This window comes from Sminthopsis crassicaudata, chromosome 1 (assembly GCF_048593235.1).
Source record: "Sminthopsis crassicaudata isolate SCR6 chromosome 1, ASM4859323v1, whole genome shotgun sequence".
In the NCBI taxonomy this organism is placed as follows: Eukaryota; Metazoa; Chordata; class Mammalia; order Dasyuromorphia; family Dasyuridae; genus Sminthopsis; species Sminthopsis crassicaudata.
Genome location: NC_133617.1, coordinates 628,989,294 through 629,007,062, shown reverse-complemented (window position 1 = coordinate 629,007,062; position 17,769 = coordinate 628,989,294). Strand labels below are relative to the sequence as shown.

General features: G+C 35.3%; 1 protein-coding gene across 6 annotated transcripts in view; it reads left to right on the top strand.

The window, feature by feature from the left end:
- The window catches only part of KATNIP (katanin interacting protein), a 252,434-nt gene that overhangs the window by 20,379 nt on the left and 214,286 nt on the right, over window positions 1-17,769 (top strand). For 5 of the 6 annotated variants that reach the window (XM_074282774.1, XM_074282775.1, XM_074282778.1 and 2 more), the window contains exons 2-3: window positions 15,068-15,124; window positions 16,978-17,033. In XM_074282774.1, coding sequence (XP_074138875.1) covers window positions 15,068-15,124; window positions 16,978-17,033 — 113 coding nt within the window. Of the gene's footprint in view, window positions 1-6,616; window positions 6,711-15,067; window positions 15,125-16,977; window positions 17,034-17,769 lie in introns of those variants that run through there. The other variant, XM_074282779.1, reaches the window with a different exon arrangement.

Below are 17,769 nucleotides of genomic sequence, written 5' to 3'. Positions count from 1 at the left end.
GCAAATAATCAAGCTTCTGCCCAAGAGAAATCTTTTAGGAAATCCAAGTGTTTTCCTTGAACTTTGTAGAAGATTTATTTGAAATCATTAGTAGTCCCCTTTCACTGTATATTGTCACTTTGATTTAGATTTGACTAGGCGAAACCTTATCTGGCTGTTTGGAGATTTGTAGCTCCTTTGTAAAGGACAAGCTTCTATACTGTTGGGGGTTCTACACTATTGAGAGAATGGTTGGGGGGGGAATCTTAGGAAATTTGGTACTTTCAAGAAAGAGAGAAAAATTATTTTATATTTAGTGCAGACAGTTTAAAAGACAATACAATTGATGATATTTTACGTTTACATTTCAGAGAGATTTGTGGTGAATTTTCTTTGTTTGAAGGAATTTAAAATTTACAAAAGGATTCACAGTTATAATGAATGCCATTTTGTCCTTAAATAATGTCAATCCCTCCCAAAATGTATCAGTTCCATAAGGGTGAGGGCTACTTGCTTAGTTGAAAAGTTATGTGTGAAAACCATTGATAGTTTTTTTTTACTCTTTGCAGGATAAATATGTCATTTGTTTACTCTATTAATTTGCTTAGTAACTTCTTTTAAAAAAATAGATGATGTAATGGTCAAAATTCAAATTAGGCCATCAAAATGAATAGAGAGGAACAATTTGCAAAATTTGAATTGAAAAAAGGTACTTATACTGTTAAAATACCCTGTCTGTTTGGTCTCCAGTAGCTATTGTGTGATTTGTGTATTTTTCTTCTCATTTAAAATGAACAGTATTCATGAGGCAAAATAAACTTATGTAACACTAAAACTCTGTGTCTGTTCTATTGTCCTGTATTCTTTCCTTCCACTTGCCAACTGAATTCATTTCTTTTCTCTCAATTTCTTTCAACCTTTATTCAGTATCTCTTGACAATTGTGGTACTTGATATTATTTTATTTTATATATTATTCTTCTGAAAAAGGATGTGAAAATGGAAAATGAAAGCCTAATCAGCTTATTGCTAGATAAATATACCTAGATAGAGATTAATCAAAGCTCTATCATATACAAAGATGCAGGATTATCCATTCATAATTAGTTGGACTATTTATTTAATAACTACTATTAGTACTATAACTACTACTAACTACTATTTTTATAGTACTGGTTTATAAAACACACGACATGTATAGAGTGGTCTTTTGAAAGAATAATGCAAGTGTTATCCCAAAATTAAAGCTGAGGGAAAATAATGTGACTTAAGTTTTTATGCTTTCCATAGTGTAGATGATACTTCCACCAAGGTCCTTTAGTACCTTATTATGGTATATAGGTGATTTTGGTTTTCAAAGATTATGCCAGAGAAATATGATCTCTGGCAGATTCTGCTAAAATAGGAAAACTTGTTGTTAAGGGAAAGTGAAAAGGTGCAAATGATGAGATTAGTGGTGCAGAATTGGGGTGGGAATCCCCTCTGGTTGATGCAGATCCAATGCAAAAGAATTTGAAAACCTGAAAATCTCTGGCAAAAGGAAATTTTATTATTGGCACTGAGAAGCCAGCTTTGCTAGAAAGACAGACTTCTTAGTGGCAAAGGTCCTGTCAGGGAAATAACAAGGGTTAACACTGAGAAGAGAATATCTTCACAATGGGCAAGAGCCCTGGCAGGCAGCTTTGCGAAGAAGAGCACTTTGTTGGCAAGCATAATACTGTTTTGGACTTCTGCAAAGATTTAGGTTTTGGAGTTGTCTTTTATTAGTCATTTGAGGCTTGGGGCTGGGAGCTGTTTGGGCTAATCAATAGGGGACCATCAGGCAGAGATCTCCAGTTGAATAAAATCACTTAACTTGGGAAGGGCTTGTCTGGGAAGGTATACTTTTCCTAGGGTCTGAGAGTCTCCCCAAAGGGGACACAGTTTCAGGGTTCACCCCCATCAAAAGGAGGGATTAAGCACTAATATAGGATACCTACTGTGTGCCAAGCAAGTGTGCCAAGTGCTTTTACAAATATTATCTCATTTGAACTTCACAATAGCCCTTCTAGTTAGGTGCTATTAGTTCCACTCGAAAGTTGAGAAAACTGAGAGAAACCTTAGTAAAGTGATTTGCCCAGGATCATACATCTAGTGAATGAGGTCACATTTGAACTCAGAGTCTCCTTGACTTTGACCCAGTGCTGTATCCACTGTGCTGTCAGCTGTGTCTAAATAATTAGAAAACTAACAAACAAACCACAAGTTCCCAGGTTTTTTTGAAGACTACACTACCCTAGCTAAGTTTGGAGAAGCCACAGTAATTTCAAAAGATCATTTTCTTGGTTATAGCAGCTTTGTAATCTGTATTGGAAAGAGTACTAATATTGACAAAAGTCCAGATAATTAATGATAAGGAAAGAAAATAAGGAAACTGAAACTCAGAAAGTTAAAATTATTTTCTGTCACAGCTAGCAAAGGGTAAAGATCGGGGCTCAGTCTAGATCTTCTCACTCCAGATATGTTCATCAGACTATGCCAAGCCATTTTCTGAGCATGCAGTATGACCAGTTACCCTGATTCTATATAACAGGACTATACCTCATTTAGAGATAAAAGAAAACGTAGACATATATGTCGACCTTATTTTGTGGTGGCAGAAACAGGTCCAAAGAATTAAAGTAAACTACCCATGCCTATATAGCAAGTTGTTAGCAGAACTAGTTCTAGAACTAGTGTCTCCTGACTCTGAAACCATATTCTTGGAGCTCAGTTTGTTGCTTCTATGGAAAAAATATAAAAAAGGCAGCCTATGTCTCTGACTTCTGGATAATTTAACTCTGTCTTAGTATCTCCTTTCCACAAGTCTTCATTAGACTGTCCAATTTCTATTTGTATCTTTTCTTTCTCTCCTTTGCACTTTCTTCCTTCACTGTATTCACTCTCCTTTTTCATTCCATCGCTTCTTTTTCCTTATCCTCTCTTCCTTTTCTTAATGATATTACTAAAAGTTTTTCCTATGCCTCATTTGGTAGCATGCAACTGTATCTAAAATCCCTGAAGACCCATTTACATTGCCCCAAATCAGTATTACTTCAATACATAGTAATCACAAAGTTGCATAAATTTCCATAATTATTAGGAACCTCACTATCCATCCAGCCCAAACTATACCCTAAAGGCATCCTCCACTAAAATAGCTGAGAAGTACTCTTCTAGACTGTGTTTTAAAGCAGCTAATCAAGAGGAATCCTTCACCTGTGAGGCAGACCATTATACTTTTAGTTGACTGGTTAAGAAAGTTTTTTGACTTTTAGCTTAAATTTGCCTCTTTTTAGCCTCCCATTACCCCTGATTCTGTCCCCTGGGGCTAAATAGAGCGATAAGAATTTTTTATGCATTTTAAAACACTTTGGACATTTTCCAATCTTCCACCCAGGAAACTTTTACCTTTCCCCCCTTTCTTCTTCGTCTTGAGAACAATAATCAAATCAACACATTGACATTATTTCTGGAAAGAATTTGGCTACCAGTCCTGATATGTCTTATTTTCACTTATAATGTGAGCACCTTGAGAGTAGGGTCTATCTTTTGTATTTGTATTCCCAGCGCATAGTAGTTTCTTAATAAGGACTTTGTTTATTCATCTAGAAGAGTTTATAGGATTTTGGTCTAACTGCCCACCCCCCTCAATTTTACTGAGGAGGACAGTGATATCCACAATAGGAAAGTGATTCACCTGAGATCTCATGGCTAGTAAATAAAAAACCTAGAATTTGAACCCAGTTCTTCTGACTTGTTATCCAAAGGACAGTTTAATGTGTAGTTGTCAAGCTTCTAGTGGAGTCCTGGTTACTATCACTGCAGAGAAATGATGCTAAGAGTCCTTGTAGAACTACAATGTTGATCATTTGTTTCTGAAGACAGCTATGACTTAAAAGTCATACAATCATAAAATTTTAGAGCTGATCATTTAACCCTACCCCCTCAGTTTACAGAGATTGAAAGTGAGGTCCAATGAGGTGAAATGATTTGTCCTGAATCACAGAGTTAATAAATGACAGAGCTTCAACTTAAACCCAATTCTCTCACCTTTCAATGTTCTTTCCACTATCCCATATTTATACATTCTATTTCTTTATCATTTAAACATGTTTTGTGGATTCTTTTGTTTTTATACTACAGTCTTGGTGAGAGGGGAGTTCTCTCAAAGTAGAACTCTCCTCCATGAAAGAAAATAATTAAGCACGAACTTCTGACTGTTATGAGCTTCTTGAAGGCTAAAATGTTTACCTTTTTTTTTTTTTTTTTTTTTAAATATCCTCAGGGCTTACCAACATCTGGCATATACTTAATACTTGTTTACTGACTGATGGAATCTAATAAAGTATTTAGTATTCTCTCCTAGTAGAGCATCCTGAATGCCTTCCCCCCATACTTAAAAGTATTTCTAGTTCATTATTTGGGACCTTTGTGACTTTTTCAGGTTTGCCTTCCTATTTCAGAGTTTGGTCCAAACAATGGCATCCTATTAGTGATCGTTTCATTTATGTTACTGTAGTAAGAGTGTTCCCTTCTCTCCCCCCCCCCAGCCATTCCCCAGACAATGAGCACTCACTTTGATTCTAGTTTTTTACTATAACAAAGAATATCTAGCCCTATTTTCCCAAAGAGATCAAAATTATTCACATTTTGTGTATCAACCCCAAATCTTTTTAAAGTATATTAATAGGGATAATGATCTAGTAGGAACTTTTGAGGTAGAGATTTGATTTTAAATTGATAATGTCAGTTTCAAAGGCAGAATTAGAATTTAGTCTTCTTATTTTTGGTGACTCAATTTGCCTCTTCCCCCCCCCCCCCCCTCCACTTACGCATTCTTGTTACTGATATCAACAGAATTCCCATTCTGAAATTTTCTAATTTCTGGAGAAGAAATGTGAAATTCTTTTTGCAAATTAACCTTTTGTATCATTTCTCAAGTTTCCACAATCAATTTAGCCTGAATAGTTTTCTAAATGCAAATAATCTTCAATGATTACCTTTTGGGCTATTATAGAATGTTTTCTAAAAATAAATATAAATGCTTTTTTAGAATTTTCTGTGCCAGTTCCTTGGAGTGAATATAGATGGGTTAGGAATAACTCTCAGATGAAGGCAGAATGAAAGTTCATTAATTAATTGTAAGTCCATTTTTTACACGCACATGTCCTACTTAACAGTCAGCTGAAAAAGTATCTCAACTAGCTGTTGTATATGAAACACTGCACTAAAAATTCATAAAGAGAAAGCTTTCTAGAAAGCTCTCTAGAAACTTAGATTTTTTTTTCTGGATGAACCCATTGATAATTATGAAATAATTCATTGATGGGGTGAGCACCCAATGACAGAAGGACTAAACTCAGTTAGGAATTGACACTTGAGCTGAATTTTGAAAGCAAGCTGAGGATTTTTTAAAGATACAAATGTTAGTACATTCTTGGGTATGAGAGATAACTTTCTTGAAGGAAGAGAAAGGCCAAATTCAATATCTTCCAGACTATTTTGGCTTGAACAGAGAGCAGCACATAAACAGAAAAAATATCAAATAATCTTGAAATGGTCTTTGGAAGCTATATTTTGGAGGGCTTTAAATGCCATGCTGATGAATTTTATCTTAGTGGAAATAGGGACTGAGGTATTTGAATAGAGGTATGATATAGTCAGACTTTTGCCTTAGATTATTTTAATATCTTTGTAGAGGAGAGATAAGAGAGTAAGTAGAGTTTGGAAGTGGGAAAAACCAGGTAGGAAGTTATTTTGATAATGTAAGTTGTAGAGGTCAAAGTATTATGTAAATTTAAAGACCTAGAAGGAAGATAACTGAGAAAGATTAAGTGACAAGTTCACACAGATAGTAAGTAGCTGATTTTAGATTGGAACTATGAGGCCTAAAGTAGTATAATGACTAGGGTATGGAGCAACTGGGAAGAGACTTTTTTTTTATCACCTCATTTAAATAAGCATTTTCTAAATTGCTACTCTGTGCTAAATAGTAAGCATACAAAAGTAATGACAAAAGAGGTTCTGCCCTGATGGAACTTATGTTCCATGTGACATGTGTACAAGTAAGTAAAAATATATATATACAGAGTAACATCAAGAGGGAGAAAATACTAGCAACTGAGAGGATCAGGAAAGGACTCCTAGAACATGGTAGTTAACCATATGCTTTCAAGGAAGCTAGGGACTCTGAAGGAGAGGTGAAATAGTAGTTAATTTCAAGTATGTCATGTACCTCTTCTTACGGGACACAAAGACAGAAGATAATTTATCATGTGTATGGAATAGGTGACAGTTCGATTTGACAAGATTAGAGTTCTTGGAATTATACTTAAAATGCCAACAAAAAGTGATTATGATATTGGCATTTCTGATAACTGAACAAAATTTATTTGAGTAATTGCAAGGTGAAGGGATGTATGTATTTTAAATGAAGTTTAATAAATAATTACCAGACTTTAATTTTCTAAATGTTGCCATTATTTGTTAGATTCCTCTAAATTGAGCTCCTACAAAGAAATTCTTGATAATGAAATGGGAAATCGAATAAAATAAATGCTCACCAGCGCTTCCTCCTCCCATTTACACAGTACCTATGACTCACTCATAATTTACTTCTGGCAAGATCTGAGATGGAAGGCTCAGGAAATGGAACTAGACTGTGTAGTTCAGATGGCAACTGCCAATTGTTTTGGGACTTTTTAAAAGTCAGTGAGGATATCAAGTAAACACTACAATGTTAGTGAATAGAGAGCTGGGAAGCATCTCATTTTATGATTGAAGAAACTGACCCCAGAAAAATAGTGATTTTTTTCCCAGGTTAAATAACCATCTTACTTTTGTTCTGCCCTCTCCCCCTTTCTAATCTCTGAAGAAATGATATATATAGTATCCTAACATGTATGTGAACATTGTAAATTATTATTAGCTTTATTAAGGAACAAATGGCTGCTATTAATTCAATTTTGAGAAACCACATTGTCATCATTTAGTTTTCATCTTTTTCCTTATGGTCTAGATTAATCCCTTAAGTAAAAAACAATTTGTTCCTTCCTGATACCATAGAAATCTTTTTTTCCTGTTACCATCAGGATATTTCATTCTGACTTTTCTTCAGCTTTATTGGATTTGAATCTTTTTTTTTCTTTAACAAATTGCATTCTTTTGATTCTTTGTAGGAAAGTCCTATAAAATATCTCAGCATAAATGGGTTCTTTATGTGGGAAAATGTTATACTAGGGGAGTTTTCCCCCCAGGGGATCCCATTGTAGTGAGAGCCATCTTTCTTATAGGATTTGAGCAGTCTCACTTTCACTCTCTATAGTAATAAAAATTTTAGAGCAAGACTTTCATTACTTGGCACATTTTATCTCCTGTGCTTGCATTTCTAATGATTCCATGTTGTTGCTCTCCCATCTTTTTCAACTTTTCACTTTGCCTCAAATGTCTTGCAAATTTTTGAGGTTTCCATGAATTCTTTTAGTGATGAATCTGAAGATGAGAGACAGACAGAGAGACTGAAACAGAAAGAAGGTGTTTATTGATTAGTAAGGGACTTTGAGTGAGATTTGGGTGAGATCTCAGAATCAGATCTTCATAGCTTAAGAGAGCATCTAGTTCAATCTCATTATGTAACTGAGAACCACAGTAAAGTTTCTTTTCTCAATGTCACACAAGTAACAAATGGAAGAGTATAGCCTAGAATTCAGGTCTTGAACTTTACTGGATTGGGGGGAGTCATGGTAAAATAGAAAATACATTAATCTTGGATTTAGAATCCTGGCTCTGAATTTGGGAAATCACTTCACTTATATTGGCCTCAGTTTTATTATCTGAAAAATGAAGAGGTTGACATAGAAGATCTTTTAAGTTTTTTTCCAGTTCTACATCTCTGACTCTATGACCTTGGTTTCAATTCAAGGCCTGTTATTTACTACCTGTGTTACCTGGGATAAATTAATTCCTCTCTCTTAGCTTCAGTTTTCCCATCTGTGAAATAAGAGGCTAAATACTCTCTGAAGTCCTTCCAGCTCTAAAACCTATATTCTTACTATTTTCATGTAAGACTTATTTCAATATGCCACATTACTTTAGTGGTCACCAATATTCTTGCTTCACTTTCTTAAGAATTATACTAATTCAAGTTGGGCTGCTTTAAGAGAACTGAACCTGATATGTTCACAGGAAACATTGCTTCAATATCCAATAGGGTCTTAAGTGTTGGTTTACAGATCATCAGGTTAACAGTGAGGTTTTACAACATCTTCCTACACATCACCTGTATTGATTCCCTTCTCCTCATACAACTAAGCCCTAGTTTGTAGACTATTGCAGTAACCTGCTAATTAGTCTTTCTGTTTCCACTCTCTTCTTTACTTCATTCTCCACATGGTTGCTAGATTAGAATATCCAAAACACAGATATTGCCATGAAAGTCTCCTAATTAAAGATCTTCAGCAGCTTCTTTATTGCTTCCCCTAAAAAATATAGATGCCTCTATTTAGCATTTAAAGGCCTTCACAACCTACTTCCAACCTGTACTTCTAGATTAATTTAACATTACAGGCAAATGATCCATTTGCAATTCTGTTTTCTTACACCAAAAGGTTCTTCTCTATGTTCCCCATAATCCTTTCTGCTGTTTGGAGCCCAAACCTCCCTTCAAGATCTAGCTGAAGGATTACTTCGTATCCAAAGCCTTTTATGATTCTTCTAGGTATTATTATCCATAAATGTGTATGGTTATATATTTCTAATCTACTTATTCAAATATACTGTATTTCCTCCACTAAAATATAGATTCTTTGGGGGTAAGAACTTCTCAATTTTGGTTTTGCATCTGTTCCCCCCCTTCCCCTCCAATCCCTTTTCTGGCACAGTACCTGACACATGTAGGCACTTGATAAATGTATATTGAATTGGAGCAAATTAAAGACTAGGAGGAAAAGACCTTTAAAGACATTGAAGCAAATAAACCATTGAAGAGCAACCAAGGATAGAACATATCACAAATTAGTTGATGGGTAATAAGTTGGTAAGAAAATAGGATTTCACTCCCAAACTGTATATTGAATACATGTGTTTTTTCAAGAACACCTCTTCTAAATAAAATGATGTCCATTTACATAGCATACACCTGCATTATTTACAGAACCATAACTAATGCATGTCACCTTGTGTAATACAAAGAAAGTATCTCTATCCCCTAGAAACCTTAATTAGCATTAATGTAGAACATTATATGCTTGAGGATAAAATGAGATAATAGACATGAAAGCATTTATGAAAATTAAAGACATCATTCATATTGACAGATAGGGGTATAATGGAAAGAACTATCCACATATGTCATCCGGTTCAAATCTCACATTTGCTGTTCATTGCTTATGTTACTTTTGACTCTTGGATAACTAGCTCTCTAAAAAACTACTAAATGTATCTAGTAAAGGAAAAGGAATGAGTATTTACATAGCTCCTACTATGTGTCAAGCACTAGTTTTCTTTATAAATATTATCTCATTGGATCCTTACAACAATCCTGGAATGTAGGTATTGTTATTATTCCTCATTTTATAGTTGCGGAAACTAAAGGCAAACAGGATTAAGTGACTTACCCATAGTCATAACAGTTAGTGAGTGTCTGGGGCTAGATATGAGGTTAGGACTTCCTGATTCCTGGCTCATCCTTCTATCCACAGTGTCACCAGCTATGTTTACTATGTTCAGTTCTGTTCACTAAGGACAGCTAACAAAAGGAAATTTGAAATGAAGTTTTTCAAATTGATAAATAAAGGCACATTCCACGTTAGTGGAAAGTCCATTTTTGAAATTGCAAATGAGAGATTTCACTCTAAATTAGCTAAATAATTAATCTAAATACTTTAACTATAGTGACTTTTGTTTTGTTTTGTTTTTATCCTATATTCTAATTTTAAACTGCTACTTGTTGTGGAAAAGGAATCTTTGAATGTAGAGTGGATATCAACTTGAAAGCTCTGAACTGAGACAGAAACAAGAAGATTAAGAATGAAAGAGGACATCTAGTCCTAAGGATATTTAGTCCAAGCCCCTTATTTCTCAAAAAGCTCATAGAAGCACAGAGAGAGGAATGCAGCAGCAGTCCCAGGTGTCCCTGGCTTATGAGGTGGAATTGTTACTGCATGATTGGTTGTTAGAGTTAAGGATGCTTTATCCTATCACATGTGCTCTCAGGATAGTCCCTGAAGAATTAGTTTTCTGATTCTAGCAAATTTCTGTAATCAGAGCAAGTGGTCAGTAGAAAACATGAGACACAATACAAGTATATAGATGATGTCTTCATCTGCATCCCAGCCCTGGAAGTTCTCTAGCTGCTGCCATAAAACCTTTAACTCTCTGGCTTTCTGGAGTGGGAGTTTCTTTGTCTGAAGGCCCACCTTGCCTAAGTATTTGCGTCACCTCCCACCTTGGTACTTCAAGAAAGCTATAGATCATATTTGTTATCATATTCTTTAAACAAGGAGACCATTATGCACTTAAATAAGTATTAGATAATTTGCTAAATGTGTTTTGAAATAACTACTTTCAGAGAATTGCAGTTAACTAGAAATCTAACAAATTTCTCTTAGAGGTTCCTTGTTAAGTGGTAGAACTTTGAACATAGCATCACAAATGACTTTGCCTTAAAACAACCATAGACTTGAAAAATAAAAACATTCAGTTATTAACACCATGTAAATGTAAGCTATTCCTTTAAACAATAAAAGCAAATAATGTTAAAGTAATTTCATTTAATCAGTAAGGGGGGAGGAGGAGTTCTAATGAGTGGGCTTGTTTTTTTCTAAGAAGCAATCATACCTTCTAGTGGATTAAATCTTCACCTTTCCAAGCCCACAGATCTTTTCCTTTCCCTTTCCCCCACTCTACTTTTCCTCCTTAGAGCTAATTCTTTTAGGGAGATAAGTTCCTTTCAGAATTTAGTCTGCCATCTAAAGGCATGCCCCAATCTCAAGGTGTTTCCTCTGACAAATGGCGAGTTTCACTAGGAGCTTGACCTTTTCATAAAAAGATAAAGACTAAAGATAATGGCCAGTGTGAATTCCCCACATGACTAAACCCCAACTTTGGTGCTATCATCAATGGGTGTCTATATATCTATATAATCCACATAATATCTAACAATTTTAGATTTTAATATTATAATAACCCCAAATAATTTAACAATTTCACAATTTTAATAAGTAATAGACAAATAAACATGACATAACCTATCACAGGGGTTCTCAAACTATAGCCCACAGGCCGGATGTGGCCCACCGGGTTATGGCAAATGGGCTGAGGGGCTGAGTGTGAGTTTTTGTTTTTACTATAGTCAGGCCCTCCAACAGTCTGAGGGACAGTGAACTGGCCCTATTTTAAAAAGTTTGAGGACCACTGGCCTATCACAAAAATAGATGGGAATCTCACATAATTTACCGTTATTTCCAATTTTAACATACACACCCATTAAAAAGCTATTTTAAAAAATCAATATTTTACCTCATGATATTCTAACTAGATGTTCATTTCAAACTATCATACCTCAAATAACAAATTTCATTGAATTGATTGAAAATATTTTCTCTCCCACTCATTGCTTCTCCCACCTGCCTTTATCCTATGCACTTTCCTCCTCGTGGATTTGTTTGAATTTGCTTCCAAATTACTTTACACACACACACACAATTCATTTATCTCAACACTGATATTGTATGTTTCGTCACATTTAAAAACTGGTATTGTTATCAAATATGAAGCAATTAAATCCTATAAAGTAGTTAACACTCATATAGCATTTGTTTTATGCTAAGCACTTTCTGTAATTTTGAAATGACCAAATACCAAATTCCCCAATCATTGCTCTCAAAAATTAACTTACTTTTTCTGTCACCCCCGGCTTGGTCAGAGCTTAAATCCACAAGAAATAGTCAAGCTTTTTTTTACAAAATATTTTACAGACATGACACAGACATTCTGTACAAAGGCACAAATAAAAATACAGACAAAAATTATAATGAAGAGGACTGCTCCTTCACCACACAAAATAGCAAGATATCATCAAGTATACTCTCTGGTGGTTTGCTCTGAAGATTTGGTTTGGACTGTTCCTTCCTGGGAGAGAGCAGCTCCAATCTCATGGCTTAGATCCTGTCATAAACAGAGCTGACCTCTTGACTCGGATCCCCAAGCCCGAAGGGGTTACCCCATCCAGCAGTCATCCAGAGCACCCCTGCTCTATACCTTTTATCAGGACTTTCCTCTGGCTAACTAGGTGGCACCCCTTAACCTTGGATCCCCAGTCCTTGATGATCACAGGGTCCCCTTCTGCCAAGGGCAGCCCAAGGACACAGGCAGTGCCCTGGGCACAGCAGCTCCAATCTGGATAGCTCCTTCCCCTTCCCTCTGGATTATGTGCACACAAGTCACCTGACTGACTGGCCACCTACCCTCGGACTAATTTGGAGACCTGGGCTCCTGTTTGTGTTTGAGTGCCTCTCTTCAGGTCCACACTTCACAGAGAGGGAGGATCTCAAGTTTGGTTAGAGAAAATCCAACCTAGCGCCTACCCTACATCAGAACCCCAGACATCTTTTTGGGAGGTCACAGATCCCGGGTGAGCCCCCATAAATTGTGTGGGATGGATGCTAGATTCCCCTTACCCAAAGTGACTCCCCAGAGGCATCTTCAGATATAAACAAGAAGCATTTATTCAGTCCTTGTTAAGAATAGATCCAAGCACACCTGCTGAACAGGCACAGAGCCCTTCAGCTCCCATCTCCCAGTATGGTGTGCCTGGTCTGGTGAGCTGGGAATAAATAATTAAATAGCAGAAGACTTTGGTTCACTGGATGGACTAAAAAGGAAATTACCCTTGATCAAGGTCAGCAATGCTGTCTACTTCCTGTGGGTCAGGTAACTTTCCGAAGTTTAGGCCTAGGATCTGACCTTTTCTGCCCTACAGATCTCTGAGAATAGGGATTATGTGACTTTCTGAAACTTAGGTCTAAGATCTGATACACTCCATCTCAGAGACTTCTTGAGAAGTTGTCAGCTGGTCCCATTCACTAGTTTTACTTATTTCTTAACTTTGAGTCATTCTTCAGGTTCAAATCACAGTGGACTTTTAATTAGTTGCTCTGCTTCCTTTCCTTTCTTCCGTCCATCTTCTATACACTAAATTTATATTCTCAAAACACAAATATGATTCTTATCCTTCTGTGACTTCTGTTGCCTCAAGGATACAATGCAAACTTCTATTTAGGATTTGGGGATTTAAAGTCCTTTATGATTTGGCCTCTAGTCCCTCCTTGTAGCTGTCTTAGATATTACTTCCATTCTCAAACTTTACAGTACAAACATCCCTGTCTGGCTGTTCCATCTTGGCTTGGCATGTTCTCCTACTTTACCTTGGCTTTCTAGAATCAATTCCTAGCTTTCTTCAGACCTCATCTCCCATGCTACCTCTTCCATGAAGCCTTTTCTAATTCCTCTCCACTCCTCCTCATTTGTCTTGTATATATATATTTTTCTGAGCGCATTTAGATTTTCTAATGAGAAAGTAAATTCTTTCAGATCAGAGTCTGTTTTATTTTTGTCTCAGTATCTCTAGCACCACACCTCAGATACATGCTTCTAATGCTTGTTGATGTATTGTTATTCTGCCTCCTTACATGCATCCAGCTGCTCTTCCTAAGTGATGACCCATGTCCCCTCTTCTTGCCTTTCCCCAGCTTACTCTTCCACATTTGGAGTACAGTCCCTCCTCATTTTTGTCTTGTTGATCCCTAGATCAAAGAGCAGCTTGGGTTCCACCTTCAACACAGGACCCTCTTATCTCTACAGCTCTTAGGGTCCATCACTAATTCAAAATAATATTCTTTTGTATAAATTTTGTGCCAAACTATTTTTCTGTAGAATGTAAGCTCCTTGAGGGCAAGGGACTATTTTTTTTTTTTTTTTTTTTTTTTTTGTAAACCCAGCACGGTGCCTTTTATATACTAAGAATTTATTAAACATATATTGAGTTGGACAATCTTCTTGTACTTTTTCTATCACGGGCAATTTCTTATTCACTTAACCCTAAATTTGCCTGTTTTACCTAATTAATGAAATGGACAGAATAGCATAGTGAGAAAAGTGGATGATTTGGAGTCATGAAAGTTGGATTTGAATGATAGCATTGTCTCTTACTAAATATGTGATTAGCCTCAGTTTCTTCATCTGTGAAATGGGAATAGTAATATCTGTAGAAAGAAGCAGCATGATGTGGTAGGCAGAGGGTCCCCCTTAGAACAGAAAGCCTTAGATTTGAGTCCTGTAAAACTAGCTGATACATACTAACTATGGACTAGAATATGGACAAATCACTTAACTTCGGTGTGCTCATACATATTTCTAGCCCTTCATTGGTGGAGAAGGGAATTCCACCTTCAGGCACTAATTAGATCAAAGGTCCAGACCTCTCTATTTCCCCTCCCCTCTCCCACTCCCAAATACCTGGAGTCCTGACCTCAGTGGGTTATATTTTGAGATTTAAATGAAATAATATATTTATAGTAGTTTGCATGACATAAATGTCAGTTATTATTGTTGCTGTTATCATTTAATAATTTCTTAACCTTAGTTTCATCATCTACAAATTGGAGGTATTAATACTTATACTACCTACCACAAAGAGATGTTTTAAAACCTTAATACCCTCTACAAATGTGAATTATTGATATTATTGTAGATAACTTATGGAAACAGGTGCCCAGAAATCCAAGGAGCAATTGATTACAAACATTGGGGTGGGAGCAGGAGTATAGGACACACAAACATTTAGCCCTCAGGCCCCTCTTCTCCTGTCTTCTTAACTTGGACACATACAATTAATCCCTCTCTTAAACTGCATGTCCTGGGAAAGAGGACTTCAGCAAAATGTAAAAAAAAAAAAAAAAAAAAGCAGAACAAAACAACAGGTTGGTCTTCTGTTGAAATGAAAGAGGTACTCACATGTCTTTGCAAAGGGGCATTACTTTTGTTTTTGTTTTATTTTTTTCACTATATAGAATACAAGGATGCCCTACAAAATTACCACAGGGATTGGAGCTCAGAATTGGTGGCAGGTAGGTATCCCGCAAACCCCAAATGTATACATATGAATCTATGTCTAGGTAGATCTTGTTTAAGTGTACAAGAATATTCATGAATTATTTCATGGGAACGCAGTCATCTGAGGCTCAGTTGAAAAAACTGGTGTATTCAGCATGAACGAATGAAGATCTGTGAGGGACTTTATCATCAAGTGTTTTCAGGTTGATGAGGGATTAATTTAACTCTATGGTCCCAAAAGGCATGAAATTTAGAGGCAGATTCCTGAAAAGTTCCTAACAATTAGTACTAGGAAAGAGTAGAGTCATTTGTAATGAAATACCTCATGAAGTAGTGAATTCCCTATCACTGGAAGTGGTTTTTGTTAGTTTTTTTGCTGACGGCAGATTTGAACTCAGGTCCTCCTGACCTTCAGGGCTGGTGCTCTATCCACTGTGCCACCTAGCTGCCTCTACTGAAAGTGTTTTAAATAGAGTCTAGATGACCTCTAATTTGAAATGTTAGGCTCATAAAACATCAGAATTGGAAAAGACTAGAGTTCATCCAGTCTTGTTCTTTCATTTCTCAGATAAGGAAACAAACTCCTAGACGTTTTCCCATGTCAGAGAGCAGTTAAGCCTGCTGATTCCTGAAAGTCCCTTCCAATGCTAGGATTACATGATAGGAGACTTTTCCTAATTTTGACAATTTCAGTAATATACTTAGCTGTTATTGAGGTAATAAATACCAAAAGAAAAAGGTATAAAGGGTGACATCTTTTAAAATTAGAGAATAGTTTTAGTTAGAAAGATGAAAAGATATCAGTTTATTTAAGGTAGAGAAAATATAAGTGAAGGAGAAAAGATCCTTCAACTCTGTGGAAGAACTTGTGAAGTATGAGAACATTGAAATGCTGAAATAAATGATCAGAAATGTACAGGATCTTTCTTCTCTTCCTTTTTTAAGGATTAAAACTTTGCTTTATAGTATAATTTAAACATGTTCCTGCTGGTAGCCTTGATGATAGGCTTTATGATGTGTCATCCCCTAAAGATGATAGCTAAACTAACTGGGAAGCATAATTATTCTTGCAAATGATAGACTGGAGTTCTTGAATTTGGCAGTTTGGTTCCCAAATATGTATGTACTTTAATCTTACATTTTAAAGTAATTCAATATATTTTCCATTAAGACATTTTATTTTCATATGATTATATATAAAAGTTTTGAAAAATGAACTTGAAATAGTATATTTAAAAATTGTTAGTCTATTGAATTTATGTATCTCTGCAAATTTCTATTTGCCAATTTTTCTAAAAGGCTTCAATTTACAGTGAAATTGCCTATTACATGAAATATGTGTGATTATTGCTAATTCAAATGGCAAAGTTGCCTATTCCTTGAATTTGGTGAATTCAAGTGTTCAGCATATATGTGTGTGTGTGTGTGTATATATATATATATATATATATATATATATATATATGTATGAAATCACCAAAAGGTGCACATTAGCTTGCTGTATAGTACATTTTGTGGAAGTCAGTTTATGTAATTCCAAATAGTTTAATAAAGATTTAATTTAATTAGGAAACTAAAGTCTATCAGCCCTTTCTGAATTTAGATAATGTATTAAATTAAGGGATTTGAGGCTTTGTTCATTATAATCAAATAATGTGAGCATAAGAAATTACCATCTCTATATCTTGATGTATTTTTTAAAAAGATGCCATTTTCTCTTCACTGCAATAATAGGGTACATTTTCTTAAAAATCATTTTGTTATAATTGGTCCTGCCTATTGAATGAACAAATAAAAGATTTTTGCTGTGATAATCTGTTACTCTAAAGTACCTATAATCTCCAGCTATGCTTCTGAACTGCTACAGGTCACACTCTGCGAAAGGCTGGAAGAAGCAGGTCCTGTTCACGGGAAAAAAAGGAGGTAATGTGTTCACGTGCTTGGAGTTTGGTGGACAGTTTTTAATTTAAAGAGTATGAGGACACTTGGTAGTGAAAAGAGAAATGTGCCTGAATCTTGTGACATTTGTCCCTCTGATGTAAAGATTAATTCCTCATAAATTAGTGACTGTTGTTGTTGGGTATCTGATTAAACCAAGAGATCTTTTCTTGGTATGAAACTATGATATTCCATATAAAGTATTTCCTTTAGGTAAAGCAATATACTGGCAGTGGATTGGATATTGGGATTGAAAAACATTTTAATTAATAAATTTTGTTTTAACATAGGAAACAGAAACATAAAACTACAATGTATATTTTTTCAAAAGGTCAAGCGGTCAACGCAAAGTAATTATGACTATGTTTATAAAAAAGGAAGGTTTTCTGCTCTAACATCAACAATGTAGTGCTATCATTATCCGTTACATTTAAGCTATTTGTTGTTATTTGATATTGTCTTCCCATATGTTATAGTTAGGTACTGTATTGTTCTTTATATCAGCTTTTTGTGGTCTATATAAATTCCTACAATTCTTTCCATATTTCTTGGAATTCTTTATACCATCATTCCTTACAGCATAACATTCCATGATATTCACATATCATAGTTTTTTTAGCCATTCTTTAAATTGTTATACACATAGTTCATTTTTAAAATTTATTTAATTTTTATTTTATTTTATAATTATAACTTTTTTTTTTGACAGTACATATGCATG